At 41.1% G+C, this 20,014-nt stretch overlaps 1 protein-coding gene across 1 annotated transcript in view; it reads left to right on the top strand.

The window, feature by feature from the left end:
* LOC104276710 (ankyrin-3) overlaps nucleotides 1-20,014 on the top strand; it is a gene marked incomplete at both ends in the record, with an annotated part of 60,776 nt that overhangs the window by 32,733 nt on the left and 8,029 nt on the right. The window contains 7 exons of the mRNA XM_009873129.1: nucleotides 1,851-1,949; nucleotides 3,256-3,354; nucleotides 5,336-5,533; nucleotides 6,015-6,113; nucleotides 6,846-6,944; nucleotides 10,578-10,775; nucleotides 13,164-13,262. Coding sequence (XP_009871431.1) covers nucleotides 1,851-1,949; nucleotides 3,256-3,354; nucleotides 5,336-5,533; nucleotides 6,015-6,113; nucleotides 6,846-6,944; nucleotides 10,578-10,775; nucleotides 13,164-13,262 — 891 coding nt within the window. The remainder of the gene's footprint in view (nucleotides 1-1,850; nucleotides 1,950-3,255; nucleotides 3,355-5,335; nucleotides 5,534-6,014; nucleotides 6,114-6,845; nucleotides 6,945-10,577; nucleotides 10,776-13,163; nucleotides 13,263-20,014) is intronic.

Below are 20,014 nucleotides of genomic sequence, written 5' to 3'. Positions count from 1 at the left end.
ATGTTAGCAAATTGACGAGAAGCACTAAGAGAATCTTAACAGAAAAGATATGATGTCTGTCCACTGTGTTAATCAATCGATGTGGAAGTAGAAAAACTATCTATTCGATTTTATCTCCTTTAAATGCAAAGAATTAAGAGAATGAAAGCAACAGCAACTCTTAAGTACACTGTCTTGTGCGAGTGAACCAGGCTAGTGGTCTGATGTGTACCCTCTGAATTGCATTTTCAAGCCAAAACTTTCCAAAAGCAAGAGCTCTTCCTTTATTTCCTGTTACTGCCACACCGTGATCTCACATGATCTCAAAACACGTCTGACTGCATTTGTTGAGTTTCATCACGGTACTTCACTGCAGGGCTCTACCTTCCTCCCTGCCTCTTTCCCTGGCTGCCGGTATGGTAACAGCCTTTCAAGGCAGGATTAGGAGTTGGTACTCAGCACCCATCTGTGAGCTACTGTTTGTCTAGTCGGAAAGAAAGTTTCTATCTGTCTGTCAAAGCAAATTGACCAGAAAGCTTCAGAGTATTCCTCACCAAAGAAATCTGAGAGCAAGCATTTGTTGTGAGATAGAAATGCAACAAAAGGAAACAGTACCAAATGTCACAAATAGTTATTGTATACAAACTATATATTCAAGGTAATGCTTATTACTTTTTTCTATGGTAAATTCTGTTTCCATGTGGGTTCCATATTTAAATTGTAGATATTGCACCTTTTTTTTGTCTTCAGGCTTGAAATCCTGCAGTATGAATATTAGCTTTACGGTCAAAGGTGACACACATACATTGTATTTTAAAGACATTTGCTAAATTATGTGAAACAGCTCAACCAGTTATTCCATCTTGCTGCTCGTGTTTGCTGTTCTGCATGTGAAAGGAACACAAGTGTTTTTTCCTCAGCTTTACCCTCCCACACTTCTATGGGGAAGCTGCCTCAGTCAGGGGATTTCCAGAGGTCCACTGAGCTTTCTTCTCTTGGTAGCAAAACCCTCTTCAGCAGCCTCTGGCTGACTGTTGGTACAGCTGTGCAGAAGCAGCTGTGAAGAGGCTTTAGGGTAATTCTACATGGAGAAATACTAACTATTGATTGGATTTCTAAAGCAAAATCCTTGAGGTCATGTCCTGCTAAATAACTGCTCCCTTTTTTCCCTCACTTTCATCATCCCTCTCTTTCTCTCCAGTTGATCTGTTGTATCTTGTGTAAGGGCAGTGGTGCAGATTTGTGATAGTGATGGTGCCACAAGGTCCTGAGGGAAATGGAAATTCTCTTTAGCCTGTGTCATTTGTGTCTGTGCCTCTCTGGCTTGATGCCACAGTTCCGAATTCCCTTTCTTTTGGAGAAACAGTGGGGATGGAGCTCACCACTAAGTTCAATAGACTTTTTTGTTCATCCAAAAGCAACTGGATTTGGTGGGGACAATGGATGCTGCATCTTTTTTGCATTAGCTGAATGTTCCAGAAAGTCTTATCTTTGTGCTGGGAATGTTTCTACCCTTTTCCTGTTTTTGGGGGTGGGTTTTTTTGGTTGTTTCTTTTCTTCTTTTCTGGTCTAAAATAATAATTAATAAAAACTTACGGAAGAAATCTTGCTTAGCTATAGTTGATTTTAGTTGATGAAGAGTTGCTGCATTCCTAGAATGTTTTTATTTTTGCTCATGAATCATACTCATAGTTGTTTCCAATTCTGTGTGTCCTTTAGTTTAAGCGTGCGTATATGTTTTTGAGAAGATCCTCTCAGAACAGCGAGCGTTTGGGTTTACTTACTTTAGAACAACTTATTTTCCCCCTATGACGTTCTTGTAAAGGAATGTGGAAGTAAGCATTTCAGTTTGATTTTGGTTTGCTTTTCAGTCGGGCCTCACTCCAATCCATGTTGCTGCCTTTATGGGACATGTAAATATTGTATCGCAGCTAATGCATCATGGAGCATCACCCAACACTACCAACGTCGTGAGTAACAAGTTTTCTTTCAGCAGAGTGGGACGGTGAATACATTGTAATGTCTGGGAGCAGCACTGCTGGGAGGTGCCTGATCCTGGTGTTCATCCACATCCATATCATCCACCATCCACCTCCAGAGCAGGGGTGGCTCCCACTGGAGTCGTGGGAAAGTGCCGAGTCCTACTGGAGAGATGCTTGACAGGTCGAGGAAACCTCAGAAGAGGCTGACCTTAAGCAGATTCTCTTCTCTTTATTTTCTGAACTAAAGAATGAGAACATACTGTAGCTTCCCGTATGTAATTTTTGAGATGTGTACTTGACTGTTGAGCACTGTTTTCCCAGGACCCCGGGGGGCTACCATGTAAGGAAAGTTCTGCTGTTACCAACAGATTGCAGCAGATTGTCGGGACATGTTGCCTGTGTCCGTACAGCCGTACCAGTGGGCTTTTCTACTGGATGTGCACTGTGCGCCCCAAGGCTTCCAGGGCATGTGTAAAAAGTGAAGTCATGGTTAGATGGATATCGGAAAGTTGGGAAATGGGAGGAAAATAGAAACTTGTCCATCTCTCTAACAGTTCGGTCTCAAGATTTCTCTTTCACCTTCCACACAGAGGTGCAGTTAGAAGACAGTCTTTTATTAAAGTCTTCATCTGCTAATTTGATTAGATTATATAAAAATAAAACACCATTTGTAAATTAGCAAGTGCTGGTACTTAAAGGTATTTCGATGCTCAAAAATGTAGAAAGCAGTTTCTCTCCTGGATTTTTTCTGCTTTCCTTGGGTTTGTCTTTCATTAAGCCCATGAGGCCTTAGGTGAATGTACTCAGCAATGATTTTTTTTCTCCTCTTGTTCACTTATCCAGCACTTGTCAGATAACAGATGATAGTAGAAGCATAGGGCATAGCAGGGAGAAAGCCAAGTATATGGCTATCAGAATATACCAAATCTGCATTTATTTTTTTTTTTGTTTTCCTAAATCAGACTATTCAGATGGATGTCAATTTAAAAAATGTTAGTAAGATAGTAGTAAAGACAAACATTGCACTGTCTCTTTTCAGCAAAAGACTAGTGACAAAGGCACTATTGTGTTGGGAAACTGACCCTGACATAAAGTGCTTTGTAGCATACAACAGCTAAGAGGTCAAATATTGACTTAATCTCCCATCTTGCTCACAGACAACTACTGCAGAATATTCTAGCGGAGATTATTCTGAACTGGGTCACAAGTATTTTTGAATTTATGAAACATGTTGGGGTTTGTTTTTCCTGCAGTGTGTTTCTAATGATATTTTGGTTTTGCTGCTGTGTGCTAGAGAGGAGAAACAGCACTGCACATGGCTGCCAGAGCTGGCCAAACAGAGGTCGTTCGATACCTGGTACAAAACGGAGCTCAGGTGGAGGCTAAAGCTAAGGTAAGGTCATGGTCCAGCTATAATAACCCTATATTTAACCAAGCAAGGAATCACATTCATCTTACATGTGTCTTCTGGGAAGTGAAAGGGAGATGAAGCCAAGGGCCTTGGAGTAATTGACCTCTGCTATTTTGTTATGTACTTTCTGTAGTCATGAATGATCTGTATGTAAGAGAGAACGCAGGAGATCAAGTTGATACTGTGCTTGTTCTTTTGTCAGCTTTTAATATAAAATGTGTCTGAAGAACTTTGTTTTGGGGTGATAACCATGGAAGGGGAGGAATGCCTCCAAGCTACTTTTATTTCTGCAAAACTATAAACCCGTGCCTGCTGACATCTCCTGTCATGTCCCTAAAGCCTGTATGGATTCAAAAATACTTCTGGAGAACACTTTCTCAAGTGAGGAGTCACAGTAAGGGGATGTAGTATAGGGCTGGAAAGAAGGAACAGACCCTGTAGAAACAATTGCAACCGAGGAGAAGGTATGGAGGAAGTAAAAAAGTCAAGAGCAGCCTTGATATGTTAAACATTGGGTTTTTTTCAATAGTAATTAGAAGAATACCATTTCAAAGAGATTGTAATCTGTGAATTGGCTCACAGATAAAGTTATTAATAAGAGTATCTACTTATAAGGAATTCTGGCTAAATATTTGTAGCAGATACACTTGGTATCTGCAAGCAGTCTGACAACTGAAGTGAAGCACGTGGTCTGTAAATCTCCAAAGACAGCCTTGAAAGTGAACAACGGCTCACGCTCAGAAAGTCATGCAAATATTTTCTAAGTAATTTCACGCAATGAATTAATTTGTGCAAACCACTGATGCCTGTGAACAATTTGTTATCCTAAATAACTAGTAATAGATTATACACCAGTGCTAACATCAGCCACGATAAATTTGTGGGAAACAGGCACAAACCGAAAGTATTTAAGAGCCATAAAAGCTCTCCACCAGTCAGAGGAGAATTTCCCTGCAGAGGAGCAGCATTCACATCCCCACCCTCTCTCATCCTAAACCCCAAAGTTATAAAATCAGTGTTGTAGGATGAGCATGGGTAGGTGTTTGCCTCGCAAAAAGCACACCAGAACTACTCTGCTGTGGACTGAGGGGTAGCAGTGCTCAAAAAGGTAGGAAACTTGGCAGGGAAAAAGGGGGAGAGGAAGATGCTTGAATAGATTTATGAGGAACAGGAAAAAGTAGTCACAAGGGTTTTTTTGACCATACTGTTGTGATAGTGTGCTTAAGATTGCACAACTGAGAGAGAGAAGGACAAAAGCACGGATGCAAATAATAAATAAGAAAGAAATGATCTATTATACACTCAGAACAAGGTCACAACCAAACACAGTATTTTCACTGGAGGAAAATAAATCAACAATAAGAGGGCAACTCCTATACTTAAAATTATTAAGATTCCTGTGTTCTGAACGAGCAGTGAGAAGATGACAGTGAATTTCAGTATCATACTTTATCTTCAGTTACATCCACTGTAAAGTTATCTGCAAAATATGAAACAAATTGTTCACCTGTGGAAAAGTAAAAAATAATGATACTTAATGCAAGCTATTAGGCAGTAATATGCTAACCACCTCAGGCCATCCCAAACAACTGATTGAGTTGTTAAAAGTTGCTGGGAGTCATGAAAGAGACCAAAATGTGAGGAACAGAGCTGTGTATTTATTCTAAGAAAGGTATCAAATTCAGTGGGAAAGTAAGGCAAGACTAAGAAAATTGATCATTTTATTTGCTGCTGTGGATTCTGTACCTGCCAGGAATGTCCATGTGATGCATGGACAAAGTGCAAGTTATCTATGTTGTGTGGCAAAGGGAAAGCCAGCGTGCAATATTCACTAGGTAAGAACTCAGTAGAGTTAGTGCTCGTCTGCGTTTTTGAAAAGCAACAGAATCTGAGCAAATGTTTTCTATCAAAATAAGAGCCTTAGTTTTCTTATGGAGGACTGTGTTGTCTCCTTTATGTTTAGGATGACCAAACGCCACTGCACATTTCTGCTAGACTGGGAAAAGCAGATATAGTGCAGCAGCTGCTACAGCAAGGAGCATCTCCAAATGCAGCTACGACGTCTGGCTATACGCCCCTGCATCTTGCTGCTCGAGAAGGACATGAAGATGTAGCTTCTGTTCTTTTGGATCATGGTGCATCTTTATCTATCATTACCAAGGTAAGGGAGTTGCAAAAGCAATAGCTTGAGGAGTAAAATATACAATATACCTTTACCAAGTGCCACTTGTGAATTAAATGCTGCAAGAGTCATATACGCACACAAATACTGTAAGGATGAGCCACATTTTGTTAAAAGGGTACAGATCTTCCTGCTTTTACCTCAGAGCCTAGTGTATAACGTACCACAGTGATCATATGTGCATTTTCTCGGAATGAGAGGAATGCAGGGCAGAAATTCCCGAAGGGAGTTGATAAGATGTTAGCCAGCCTTGTGTGTGGGTGTGAAGAAAGATAGGATTTGGTCTTTCGAGGGAGATCTTCCACACCTGCCAGGGCAGTTGGGAATCTGCAGACTTGCTGCCTGTACTCTGGACCATGTAAGGGGATGGAAGAAAATAGCAGTGTTTTTGTAGATCAGAGACAAACCTTACCCTGAAAAACAGTGCATGAGGCTGGTATATAACTGCTTTCTCTTACAGAAAGGATTTACTCCTCTACATGTGGCTGCAAAATATGGGAAAATTGAGGTAGCCAACCTCCTGCTTCAGAAGAATGCATCTCCTGATGCTTCTGGAAAGGTAGGACAGAAGAAAGCACTGACGCTTGGGCAGCAAATATCTGAATGCATATAATATTCTAATAAAATCTTTCTGCCCGCTTACACTAGCGTCCGTAGCATGGGTTTAACTGGAGTGGGTTTCATGTAATATTCCAGTCCCTGTGGGGCCTGACAAGAGCCAGCAAACTCCTGACAAGTGTGACTTTTATTGTCATTAATTGACAACAAAATTATAAGCTCTCTGTACCCAGCTGGAGAAATGGAGACAGACATTCACCTACCTTCTTGCCCATAATATTTACAGTCCTTATCGGAGTATTCAGGCAGCTGGCTCTGCTCCCCTAGGTCTCATGACAGGGGGCAAAGCCCAGTAGGGCCTCAAGCTTTTTCAACCAGCCCAGCTTGGATTTTTACAGATCCAAGGGACAGTTTACTTATCTGCTGCAGTAAAAGAAAAACATTGAGGGTGTGACCTCAGGCTCACAATTCCTTACCTGCTCTGTCCTGGGGACAGCACAGATATGTACTTCTCTGTTCATTTTCCCTGGGAAAAGTGAAAGGGGCTTTCACAGCTTGGTAAGGATTTTCAAGTCACTGGTTTATTTTTTTATTCTAAAGTTATCAAAGACTCTGGATACATGAATGAATAACAAATGTGTTTTTTCACCGTATCTACTTGAATTTTCCAAATTTCTAAGTTTTCCCTGGAGAGGGTCTGTAACAGCACTTGTTTGTTCTGCATGTGTTTTAGAGCGGTTTAACACCACTGCATGTAGCTGCACACTACGATAATCAAAAAGTCGCACTCCTACTGTTGGACCAGGGAGCTTCACCTCACGCATCTGCCAAGGTACAAGTACTGACCACTCTAGGGTAACAATACTCAGGCTTTTTGTGTCACTTTATTCCCTGTCTACTGTTATTCTTTCTAGGATATATCTGCTTGCAATTATAGGGGGCTCAGTGACCTTGTTTATTACCATCTCACAAACATATAAAGCTGTTAGAATAATTATGCAGGTAAATAAAATAGCAGTAAAAAAAAACCATATATAGATGTATAAACATTTAAAATTTCTAGTTTCAATAAGGTTCAGTCTCAGCAAATACTGAGCCTTAGTTTCACTTTTCTGGTCTCCAAGCCAGCCAAATTTATATCATTGCATCTTAATATCTGTGCAGGATAAGCTTGGAGTTAATGCCTTCAAACACAGGGCTGGCTCTCCTGTATTGTGCCACAGGGTGACTTCTGAGCTGTGATGTATTTCTCAGTACAGTGTATGTAATTATTAATGTGCTTCACAGTACTGCTACTACAGCATAAAAAGACTGATGAGAAAATAAAATAAGTAGTCATAGCCCTGCTTTGATTGCCATTTACTGTAGGCAAGGGGATGTGGAAGAATTAATATTTAAATGTATTCTAGTTCTGAGTAGAAGGAGGAATTTAGAGAAGCTTATAATGTCTCATAGTTACTTTATCTTTTCTGGATCCCAGTTTTAAGTATGGGTCAATAATTGATAGTTGGATAGTAACAATAAGTAGAACAGAGTGGAACTATATGTAGGTTCAAGTGGGGTAAATGCAATGTGAATACCTCATCTGGAACAAGCCAGATATGTTCCTAAAATCACTGCCAAAAAAAAAAACCACTGTGAAAAAGTGAGAGCTAGTGGAAAAGCCAGTACTGTAGATAAGACAGACAGCTCTTCTTGATTGCCTTCCTCTCACGCGTGACTGAATATAGCCATAACACTAGAGGCCTTCTGCATGGCTAAAGAAGAGGATGAAGTCTGCCACAGATGGTAGGTCCCAGAGTTTATAGTGCAAAAGAGAGGAAAGTTAAATAAACATGGATAGCCAGCAGCAACGGCACAGTTTAAAATCAATAATGTCGATAGTGGCAATCTGCCAGAGCAGTGCCCCAGGAGGTGAACGGGAGTGATCTCTGATCTTCTGCCACTGTAACACATCACTCCTAAATGCCACGGTGGGGGAGAAAGGGCCTTCTGCAGAGGATAAGAAGGCACTGACCCAGTTTTCACTGAAAGAAACTGCCAGTGGAAGTTGTGCATCCTGTGGGACAGAGTTCACAGCAGCCACTGCCAAGGGCTTGGGAAGACCAAGCCAAGGTGGAAGCACCGCAGACTGTGCTATAATATTACACAGGCTCACGTGTCAGGTCACCTCAGTTTCCCCATCTGTAACAGAAGAGTTTTGCAGCTGCCACTTCAGGCCTTCAAGTGCCAGCTGTAAGTCTTCCCAAAAGAAAACATTTTTTAGTATTCTGTAGCCAGTGAGCCACAGCAGCACCGAGCAGAGCGTCAATACTAAATAAAATTAACGGTAGCATGTTTGTCGCTTTAGGCACCCACTGTGCAGTCATCTGAAAGATGATGTTGGTAACGGCAGATGATCCTCTGTTTCTTTTGTAAATGTGGTCTAATAAATGAATGTGTTATGCCATAGCTCATCACTGGCTCCACAGTTAGTTTCATCAGCAGCTGGTTTTTCAGTGACGCTCCTGCCTTTAACACTGGTCTTAAAAGTGGCTCATTAGCCTGGCCCAGCAGCATTTCCCTTGAAGTGTGATTGGTGAAGGGGTATGGGGAGTGGCCATGTCAGAGTACAATTCTGCGATACAGTTATTGTGATGAACCATTCCTCTTTTTTATGGGCAAAAATTAGGCTTGCGCCTAATTTAGAGTTGGTATCCACTTTACAATGCTTCTCTTTCTCTGCCCTCCTGCCATTCCCAAAGCCTCAGTTTTTCTCTATCCTTCAATCTTTAACTGTTTTTCCTTTTTACCTCTTTTCCCTGGCAGCTAGAATAACTCAATACCTTTCCTTCCAAATTTCTCCGTTCCCTTTTGTGTCTATGCACAGTGGCAGAGCACAGACCTTGTGAGGGGAAGAGGCAGACTGAGACTGAGCTGAATTTCAGCTTTTATTTTTCATGTCTTTTTTTGCCTTCTCTTGGCAGCCTTCTGCTTTCCGTTCCACTGAAAGCAATGTATGCCCACTTCTGAGAAAAAGGCTTGAAAACTGCATTTGTTATTTTACCAAATACACAAGCTCCATTTAAAATACACAGAGCTTAGCATATATGCATGATTTAGCCTGTAGTATTCAGGATTTAGTAGGTGCTTGTGTGGCAATGGCTGTTTTACACAGCAGCCTCATGCAGGAAGTCTAAGGGAGAGGATTGTGTTTGTTTCTCCCAAAGCGTTTTATCTCCAAAGTGAAAATTCAGCCGCTGTATACTTCCTTTATTATTTGTGGCTCTGTGTTTCCCAGGTGTCATTTTGAGACATTTTAGTATCTAGGACCTGAATTGGATGTGAACTGAATTTGGAAGGTTACAGAACCTTTTCCACGTGAAACTTAGTGCTGAGCTTCTCTCGCTTCCAGATGACTGTTTAAGCTCTCTTATAATCATCTGTGCTTTCATTCTTTGCTCCTGCCTGCATTGCCCTGCATCTGTTGTGACCTGTATAGTCCAGCCCTGCTGCCCTATGCAGGGAGGAGCCAGGCCAGGGGAACGCTTTGTGCCTTGAGATAGGTTTTATTGAGCTGTGTAATGACACACGTGGTACTTACGATACCATACCAGATGGTTTATGCTGCTAGGGTCTCATCCCCCCCACTCTGACTGTCTTCCTTAGTCTCATGCACACATTTTCCATTTGCTTTAAAATAAAGGGTAATATGTTTCTGAAAGACAGAAAGCTCTTGATTAAAGAGGCATCACAATCTGTACCAAAAGCTGATCATACCTTAGGCAGTGTTTTGGTATTTGTGTGCTAATCCATTATTCTTTATATCTATTTGTCTATTTTCTGCCAAATCTGTCCTTTTTTAGAATTTTATTTAGAATTATAAAATTTTATCGTGCAATAGATACTGCATTTTGGTTTTTAGTAGTGGGCTCAACGGGTACACATATTGGAAGAAAAAAAAAGTGAAGAATGCAAGAATCTTAAGTTATATGCTTTAATTTTCTCTTGATCTGTCAGTAAGGTTAGAGTAAATGCTGCAAGAAAGACCATATTTCATGTACATAATGCTTTCATTCATACTGGGAAATGGGAAAAAACCAAACAATAACAGCTGTTCTGAGTTATGAACACACATCCTGCTCTTCTGTTTGTTAAAGATTTTATGTACATTTAAGGAAAACTAGCAAGCGTCTGTGAAATGAACCTCAAATTCCTCTTGCTATAGGTTGTGCTCTTCTGGACAGATACTTTTTTCCTGAATTTGAAAGTTTCTTTCAGAATCCTCCTACTGTAGTGGTACTTTCAAAACCAGATTGTTTAACGCTCCCATACATGTATTTGTACAGCTAGTTGGTACTGTATTTGGTCACTTGACAGAATATTTAGAACTAATGACTTGTTTTATAGAGTTGGGTAGGTACAGGCAAGTGATTTATCACTCTGCTTAGTGAATAGCTTGCAACGAAGTGCTTTCTGTTGACAGAATGGCTATACACCGCTGCACATAGCTGCCAAGAAAAACCAGATGGACATAGCAACTACACTGCTGGAATATGGTGCTGATGCCAACGCTGTAACCAGACAGGGTATCGCCCCTGTACATCTTGCCTCTCAGGATGGCCATGTGGACATGGTGTCGTTGCTTCTTACTAGAAACGCTAATGTAAATCTCAGCAACAAGGTAAGTGTTCCCCCTCTTGGTGCTAAGGCAATAACCAAACATGGTGATGGGAAGGATGGGGGCCTGCAATTAAATTGTGCCCACGATGATTCTGAATGCTTTGAAAACCAGCGCAGGTGTTTGAATACACGTCATCATTTTTTCTAGCAAAGGCGGCAGCACGCAGCATGCTGTATCACACTGAACGAGCTGCATTTTGTACTGTCCCTGTATTTGATGATAGCACATGCTGCAAAGGAATTTATTAATTCATCTCCCTTCTTTCCATGTTATGCTAATCTGCCAAAACATACCCAGAGAGAAAACATCTTCCTCCCCACAGCAGTTACTAGGGTTGGTGTGGGTCACTTATGAGCTTCTAGGTATATACCTGCCCATTAGGCAATCGTAACAACTGACTTGTTAAGGGAAGCTGATATTTTTAATGGGATAATAAGAGCAAGGTTGTCTGAGGTTTTTTTCGTTAATGTAAGCGATTCTTCCTTCCCAGGGGGTATTCCTTAGAGCACACTGACTTTTGGTATAATTTCTCCTGAGGGTAGGAAAGGGAAGTTGGTAGATTTTAGTTTATATATGTATGAATTGATAGGCTATAAAATCTGCTCTATAGTAATGTTTCCAGCAAATGTGCAGCCTTAATTCTTTGAATGCCCCACTCAACATCAGAGATGTTGTAAAGTGCAATTTCAGAATGGATTTATGTGGCTAAAGTAGAAAGGCAAGAGACAAATTTTTCATGGAAAATATTTCTTATTCTCAGCAGGTAGAACGTGTGCCTCAGTGTGCTCTGAGGCCATGGTTGATGCTGCACAGAGCTGCTGTGTTTTCCTGTTTCTGACTTTACAGTTTGCATATCTTTGGGCCCTTCTTCAGGAAGCTTCTCTTGCAGATGTTGATTTATTTTTTTTCCCAGTTTCAGTGAAGTGTGCCGGCTTATGCAGTGCAGGATGTACTTTGTATCCCCACAGGGCAGTTTGCCATGTACACATTCTGTATCACACTGGCTATCGTGGTTGTGCAGCTGAGGCTGATACAGAGAGCATGATTGCAGCTGCTTGGCATTTTGATTCGGTCCCACCAGAGGTTAATTACCTGCAAAATCCTTCAGTTACTGTTCAGTTATAATCTCTAGTTTCTCATTATACTGATAACAGCACCTTTTGAAGATAGTTCCCCTCGTAGTCACTTTGGGATGCATGTTTCCTCTGAGCTCAGCACCTGCATTTGAAGCCAGATATTGAAAGAACACTGACTTTAGAGTTTTGTATTGGGAATAAAAAGAACATTGCTTTTCTTCACGATCCACAGAATTGTTGAGAGCTGAATACTTGAGAGCTGAATACTCAAGAGCCCCAGTGTGGGCACTGAGCACTTATTAAAACTTTTTAGAAGGTTTGGCCCATGGTACCCTGACTCCATTAGGTAATTTATAGTTGGTTACTGTTATATGTTTGCATAAAGTGTCCCTACTTAAGCTGCATTGTCATCCAGGATTGCATGTTCAAGTACAGTACAGTGGGACGCTCTCAAAATTACTTCCTTTGGTATCAAGTGCACTTTGGGTTCAAGGGTAGGAAACTTTGCAAATGTTTCTGCCTGATGTGCCAACTCTTGCCACTGACTCTTCTGTCACTGGTGCTAAAGGCAATAGGAACAGGAGGAGAGAAAAAGAATTGTAATTGGCAAGTAAAAGGTATTCTTTCCCATTCCTAACAATGTCCCCTCAGCAGATTCTCATTTTTACTCCTTTGACCTCTGAGGTCTTCTATATGACAGAAAATTGCACAGCTTTCTCAGGTTTTAAGGATTTTAGACCTCAATTTTCAGATAAGAAAAATAATGAGCTATCCAAAAAGTAAGAGTGTCAGTACAAGTCATCTAGCAAGTCTGTATACTCCCTGGGTGGAGAGAAATGGACCTGATCTCAGAGAAGTATAGTTTTGTCTTTCCTGTTTGAGTTTGAAAATGATCAAGTAGAGGAGTCAAAGGTAAGGATAAATCTAAGTGTTACTGCTAGAGAAGCTGTAGAAGTGTGAGCAGTAATTAAAATATTTCTTTTAAAATCGTGTCATTCTAAGGAATTGAATTAGTCAGGAGGTAAGAAAACGCTATGCAACTTTTTCTTAAAGTGCTATAGTTTGCTATGCCGCATTTAAGACCTCATGAAGAAATGTTCCATGTGTGAAAGAAGCATTATCTTTTTGGCTTTCAAATTGTTCTTTCTTGCAAATCAACAAGTGCACTTAGGAAGCATATTACACAGTGAAAGTGACATTTGTAATTTCTGTAAATTCAGTAGGAATTGTGAGTGTTACTAATAGCTGAATTCACATTTTAGTATTCATGGGCCTCCTGGGAATATTGTTACTTGTTGCTTCTAATTTACAGAGCGGGCTGACACCACTCCACCTGGCTGCTCAAGAGGACAGGGTCAATGTAGCAGAGGTTCTTGTTAACCAAGGAGCTGCTGTTGATGCACAAACGAAGGTATGAACACCACTGTCAATGTGTATTATTTCCTTTCAGGGGGGCATGAGCCCGTAGACTTGACTAATAATTGATTTCACGGTGAAACTAAAATAACAACAGGGAAAATAGAGAATATATTCTATAATAAATAACTTATTATAGAATACATTCTGAAAACTGAAGATATATAAACTTGAACGTTTGGTGTTATGCTCTGTGAGCAATAAGCTTATTTCTTACCAAATATTTATATCAATATAGATTTAGATTGTATTCTACTGTTGTGTTTCACTGAAGGTAAGCGGGATCGATCTTTTTTCTTTACTATGTAAGGAAATTGGAAAATTTGAAAAGCCTGACCTCTCTCTACACAGTCATATAATCCTTTACCATATGGATACTCACCTGCTTTTGGTATTTTTAACATGTTGCACATACTTTCATTCAGCTGACAGTAGAAATAAAACACAGAAGAACTGTTACTTAAAACATCTGTATTTACCGCAGGAGAAACAGTATCATTTATTCCTGGCTATTAACTGATTAATACTTTTTCCCATGACTGAACAGACCTTATGAAATGCAGGAGTCTCCTTTCCCTGACCTGGTACTAAATAGCCATCCGCAGACATGATTCTGCAAGTAAAGCCATTGTTCACTTGTAAAGATTACCCCCTGCTCCTACAGCTTGACTCAGCCTTCATGACTGAACACCTCTGAATTTCTAAGTTGCTTCGTTTTGCAAAGCTTAGTGAGGCAAGATATTTCGTCATACAGGTACATTCTAGGGAACTGACTTTTTGAGTTGTCCCAAGTTCAGACTAGACCACTGTTCTGACGGTGAACAATAACTTGCTAGGTTGTCAGTAAATATTGCTATACCCTTCCTTTAAAAATAATAATATAAATGAAACATTTAACTCCTGAGGGTAAATTTGAAGTTCTCTATCACTGTTATCTAATATGAAATACATATATGCGATGACAGTCCCCTTCAAATTTCCTTGCCTGAAGTAAGTATTTGGACTCCTAAATAAGAGACCTGGTTTTTCAAGGTACTTGGAGGTGGCTTTTGAGACCCTAAGCAATGATGCTTCCCACTTTACAGTATTGGTTTTAAGAACAACACCATGAATACATCCCAAGAGCCCGTGTACAAATGTTTTTATGCTCACTAATGGTGCATACAGTGCTCAGGCTTTAAGAGCTATGATCTCAGTGTTGATTGCGCTTACATTCTTCATGCATTGTGTAGACCTTGGAGTCATTCCTTTAGCTGGGTAGGAAATCAGTTGTGATCATATACTGGGACATTTAGCGGATCAAATCAGTGAAATGAACCAAGTCTCACAATCTGACCTGCACTCTGTGCAGAGTAGCAGCTCTCACAGCTCTCTGCTAGATGTGTGCTGCAAGTTAGGTGCTGTGCTTGCATCCCAGAAATGTCCAGGTGTGTCAGACTGTTCAGCAACATTATCATTCTATCATCTCACTGACACCTCAGAAAGGGCTGAATCCATCATCATCTCTGGCTGCAGCTCAGCTGATTTTAATCTGTGGCAGAGGGAAAAGTCATCGTTATGTGATTTTTCTCCTGTGTAATCCAAACTGTACCAGCTACTGATTTCTATGACAGTACTCTGACATGAAACTGAAAAAGTTCTGCTGAAATCCCAGGAGCTTCTCGAGCTTTATAATCTTGTAACATATCCTCAGCGTATATTTTACAGATGAATCAGTCTGGGTTCTTATCATTTGCTAAATCATTGAGCAGCAGATGAGATCTGCCCTGGTTCTTTGCACGATTTTCTCAGATGTTTGTGGTTGTCTTTCTGAAGATAGTCCATAGCTGGGTTTGGTTTCTGTAGGAAGACATTGCAGAACCTGCTTTCATAACTTGGTCAGAGCTGAACTGCCTCCCAGCCTTGTACAACTTGTCTGGGAGCATTTGCCTTTCTCCCACTCTTGACTGTCCCACAAATAGTAAGTAGTCTGAGGAGACATTTACATTAACAGGTGCAGGCAGCCACGTGTTCCCTTTGCCTGTTCTCCAATGTCCAAATACGATCGAGTTCTGGACTAGCGGCCTTTTAGTCATAGCACAGTGGAAACGTCTGAGATACTGTCACAGCCGAGAGGCAGGGCATGTTTGTTGGGTCTCAGGGCCAGTGTGGAACAGTTGCACAAGCTCTGTACTGAACTGGAAGCCTGGCAGAGTAGTAGCACAGGCATGTGACTCTGTAGAGACACACAGAAAAGGGGCTTCAGTTTATCGTTCAGAGATATTCCCCTCTGGCCAGAGCTGAATTTCTGAATTGCATCTCTGAACATTGAGCCAGTCAGTAGGTAAACCACGCACCGGGAAAAAGAGAATGTAGTCAAATTTGACTGACTGCAGCATGAATCCTGTCATCACTAATAGTCATACAATTTTAAAGAAGCCAGCAGTAAGTCCCTTGTTGTTCATCCTCAGTTTTATGTGTAACTGGTGCCAGTAAAGAATAGTTTCCCAATGTACATTTGCTTCCATGGGACAAGAACTCAGAGGTGAGGGAAAGTGACGGTGTATTTAAGTAGAACTGTTTTGCAGTGTAGCAAATTGCCTCTCGGGGATAATGGGCATTACTAATCCTGTAGGTTTCTGCAGTGAAGAACACCCATAGTGCCTTGTCATTCTGCCTCCCCTGCTAATCTGCCCTCTCTGCTGTAGGGGGCTGTGTGCTCCTTAGGAAAAAAGTGGCCACAGGCTTTGCAGGGTTGTGTTAGAGTGGAGTGAGCTGGACGTTTGATCCCGGGCTTCTGCAGAGTCTCATCTGCTGGGTCTGTGCAGTGCTAAGCCCTCCAGGCTCCACGCAGTCAGCCACGTGGAGGTCGTCTGCCAGATACCCACTCGCTGCCGTCTGTGATGTGAGAGAAGTGCCAATATAGTACCGTGAATTTTAGCATGGAGTAGTTTCTAAATAAACTGATGATCATCTTGAGTTCCTAAAGAAAGAGCTGACAAGCTCTGCGCTTCTGCAGTGATGGAAGAGTGTTATTCTGTGAAACTACCATACCTTGACCATGTGTTCTGTGCAGGTGAAGTTGAGATGATTGGCTTGTAAAACAGCAGCTCTGTAGTTACAAGCTCTCTTGTTTAGCTGGATTAACTGTTCTATGTGAATAAAGATCTGTGTGTGCTGCCTCTAAAACCACAGGCACTGAGGAGCAAGATACAGCAACAGCTGAGCTGGCGTTAGAAGCACTGTTGTTCTGCTCGCCCATTTGCGTGATACCATCCAGCATGTCCAATTCAGATTCATTACCTCGGATGTACAGTGGCAGAAATATGGCCATCTGTGTCTTAAAAGTCAGTGAAGCCCCACAGCTTAGAGTAACATTGTATTGGGGATCTCTGCTACCAGCAGAGTGACCACTAACCTTCTATTTTCTTCTTTCCATTTCACGTCCATACGCTTCTGTTACCTTAGTTATTGTGGTCTATATGACTACCCAGCAGTCTTTTTTGGGTTTTGTTTTTTCTTCATTTAGCTTCTTTCCTTATTATGTTTCTCATTTTCTCAGGTTAAGCATTGGTTATGTCACTCCAGCACAGTCCCTGTCAGCAGAGGGAGAACAGTTAATATCTTAGCAGGACATTCAACTTCCTGAGTAGGGAGCAATAAGCTATCATCTTCCACTTCTGGTACACGTTCTGTAATCATCTTTTATATATAACTTATGCTCCCTGTGAAAACATCTAGAGTCTGCAATTCTGCCACATGGGAGTTCTTACTCCTGTTCAGGTTCTGAGGGCCGCACACATGACTGGAGGTTTTCAGGAGATTAGAGAAGATTGGACAGAAAAACATTTTGTATCTTGAAGCTATAGCAGGGAAGAAAAAATGTCAATACTCCAGAAAATCTCTTATGTGGAAGATTAGTCTGTATGATTAAGATCAGTTCTGACTCTAAAACTGATGAGGATTTTCAAAATTGCTGTCAGACCTGAACCATTGCAACTGTGGTTGTCTCCTGGGGTTGTTTCCCTCCCAAGATTTTTTTTTTTTTCCCCTGAACTTTATTGTAGAAAAAGGCATGAAAGGAAGAATAGCTGCTGGGTTTGAAGTTCATTTATTGATGGTGTTATGGGATCCTTCTGGTTCTGCTGTATCAATTAACTAAATAGCCTCCAATCCCTGAGCTGCAGGAATCTGTCTCGGTCAACTCCGAAAAGTAAACAGCACTGGTTTAGTGCACCAGAGCCAGTGCTTGAGAGACCACAAGGCTGCTCCTGCCACTTGATGAGATTTTATTATGTGGTTTTAAGCCCAGCCACAATAGACTGAGCTCCAACTGATAAGCCACAGAAAACACCTTATCTTAATATGCGGGAAGCAAATAATAGAGTGGTGGGAAGGTTACAACACTAAAATGCGCTTCAGGTGGTGAAGCTTCAGAGCTGCTTCAAAACTTGTCACACAGAGAAGGCTTTAAAAGCTGGATATAGTGTTCACAGAAAAGATGTTAGTGTTCTGTTGCAAAGGCAGCAGATTTTGTCCATTCTGACATTACATTTGAGTGTCTGAATTTTTAGGTACGTTAAAGAGTTTTTGATCCTGAAACTTTGTGTTATGTATTATCATGCTCGATGCAAGGAATTTTCATCTTAGATATAATATTGGGAGTTAAAAATCAGTCTGAAGCCATGGCTGCAAGCAGATATTCCTTTTGTGGTGGTCATGTTGAGTGTGTAGAAGCTATAGTGGTACATGTGATGTTGCTTTTGTTGCAGGGCTTTTGTGCTGGGAGTTGGCACAAGTAAATATTGTTTCATGGCCCAGCAGATCCCCACATGGCATTTTTCAACTGTTTATCCCATTGGATAGTGTTATTGTAGGATACAGAATTACCGTGATGGACAGTAAATGAGAGAGAGTGCTGGTTCAGTCAAGGATGAAGAGCAGGATTTCGAGTTTTGGTCTCAGTGCAGGTCATTTTAATCAGATGCTACAGTGCACTTGGTGTTGGGCCTCTGCCAGCGAAACTGATGGTCTCCCAGTCCCTAGTTGACAACTGTCTGGAAAATAAAGCCAGCATTAAACTGTCTTTTGTTCCTAAACCCATGGTATTGGTAGGAGATAATGATGACTGAGAGGTCATGATGTTCTTTTGCAGGTTGAGCTGAGCCTTTTATTTCAGATTTATTCAGGGAGATTTATTCAGGTCTGCCTGCCTTGTTCTAACAGGAGCCACGTAGCAGCCTAAGCGCTGCAATGGTTCGTAACAGCAATCCAGTTTTTCCATTGGAATATCTAATTTTCAGATGCAGAAAGAGATAGGAAGGAGGCAGGGGGGGTGGGAAGTGCTATCGAGAGGAATCACTTTCATACAGAAAAGAACACTCGAATACAGATATCTTCAGTACATCTTTGTAGTACATTATCTCTCTCTCCTTGGCTCTTGGTACATGCTCGGTTGTTACCAAGAAATTTGCGTGGATATTTCCAGCCTAATAATGTGCAATAATGAACCTTTACAAGGTCCTGCAACATAGTTAGGCCCTAATTCCACAAAGCAGTGAAGTGTGTATGTACATATAGGCTTGCCTGTTTCATTTGACCAAGGCTGGATGTCTTTGTGATCTTTGGATCGAGAGCATTTTCTAGCCTTATCAACATTAATATTGTAGCTTCACTCTCTGACATTTATAGTGGAAAAACAAAAACAGAGCAGCTTGAGAGTCAGCATGACTAGAAAGATGCAGTAATTCAAGCTGTTAAGATGTATAGTTATTGCCAGTGGAGGATATTAAAGTAATTCACTGACATGATATACACGACTTGTGATAATTTCCCTCAAAAAAATTGACAGGCAAGAGAATAAGGGATGCTTTGTGTTTGTGTGTTCCATTAGAATTGAAAACCTTGGTGTTTCTGATATTTATATTTTTTTGGCACTTTTTCTTGTAGCCCTTCCCAGCTGCTAACTCCCATATTGCTGCTCATTCCTTAAAACAGCTCGAAGCAGCATGGCAGCTGACTGCCAGAGGGCGATGGGCATTAGAGCTCTATTAAACAAAAGGCCTAATTTTCTTGGAAGTAACTTCTTTGATAGATTTCCCAGTAAATGTAACTCTGAATCTAAACTGCTGCAGAGGGATGTGTATAGTTTGGTTGTTGGTGGTTGTTTGGTTTTTAATTATTAACAGCTTTGGAAGGAAAATATTTTAGCCTCCTGGACACATTTCTATAGAGAATGAAAACAACAAGCTCAAGTAGCCATGGCAGTTACTACTTTTATAGTTAATTTGGTTGTGTAGTTGCAGAATCTGCCAGTTGGAGTGTTTCAGAGAAGTTAACAAAATATCTGTTTCCTGTGAGGATGTTGAGATATAAATGTTATACCTTCCTGAGCTATAAACAGTTGAATGTAGGAATTTGTGCTGTAGCTGAGAAGCAAGGGATATCCTTTCTATGTCTCAGGCATTAAAAGGGCATTTTTCTAATTAGTTTTATTTTGGCCAATTCTTTCACTACAAACGCTTCTGACTATAAACACGAAAGATGTCCTCTGGTGCCTGATGAAGTCTCACACGCCCAGGCAGATGTGACCCACCGTGGCAGATCTCTGTCACTCAGTTGTCAGTGACTGTGTGTTGCATCAGGCACTGCCTCATCAGATTTAACGTAATGTGCGATGACAGCAGGGTAAGGCAAGCTTAAAAGCAAGCTCCCAGGCCCCTCCAGGGAGTGCAGATAGGACAGAAAACTGGTATTTTGCTACGAGGC

Source organism: Apaloderma vittatum, unplaced genomic scaffold (assembly GCF_000703405.1).
Source record: "Apaloderma vittatum isolate BGI_N311 unplaced genomic scaffold, ASM70340v1 scaffold24237, whole genome shotgun sequence".
Lineage (NCBI taxonomy): Eukaryota > Metazoa > Chordata > Aves > Trogoniformes > Trogonidae > Apaloderma > Apaloderma vittatum.
The sequence above is the reverse complement of the archived record's forward strand: the minus strand, read 5'-3'. Positions and strand labels throughout refer to the sequence as shown.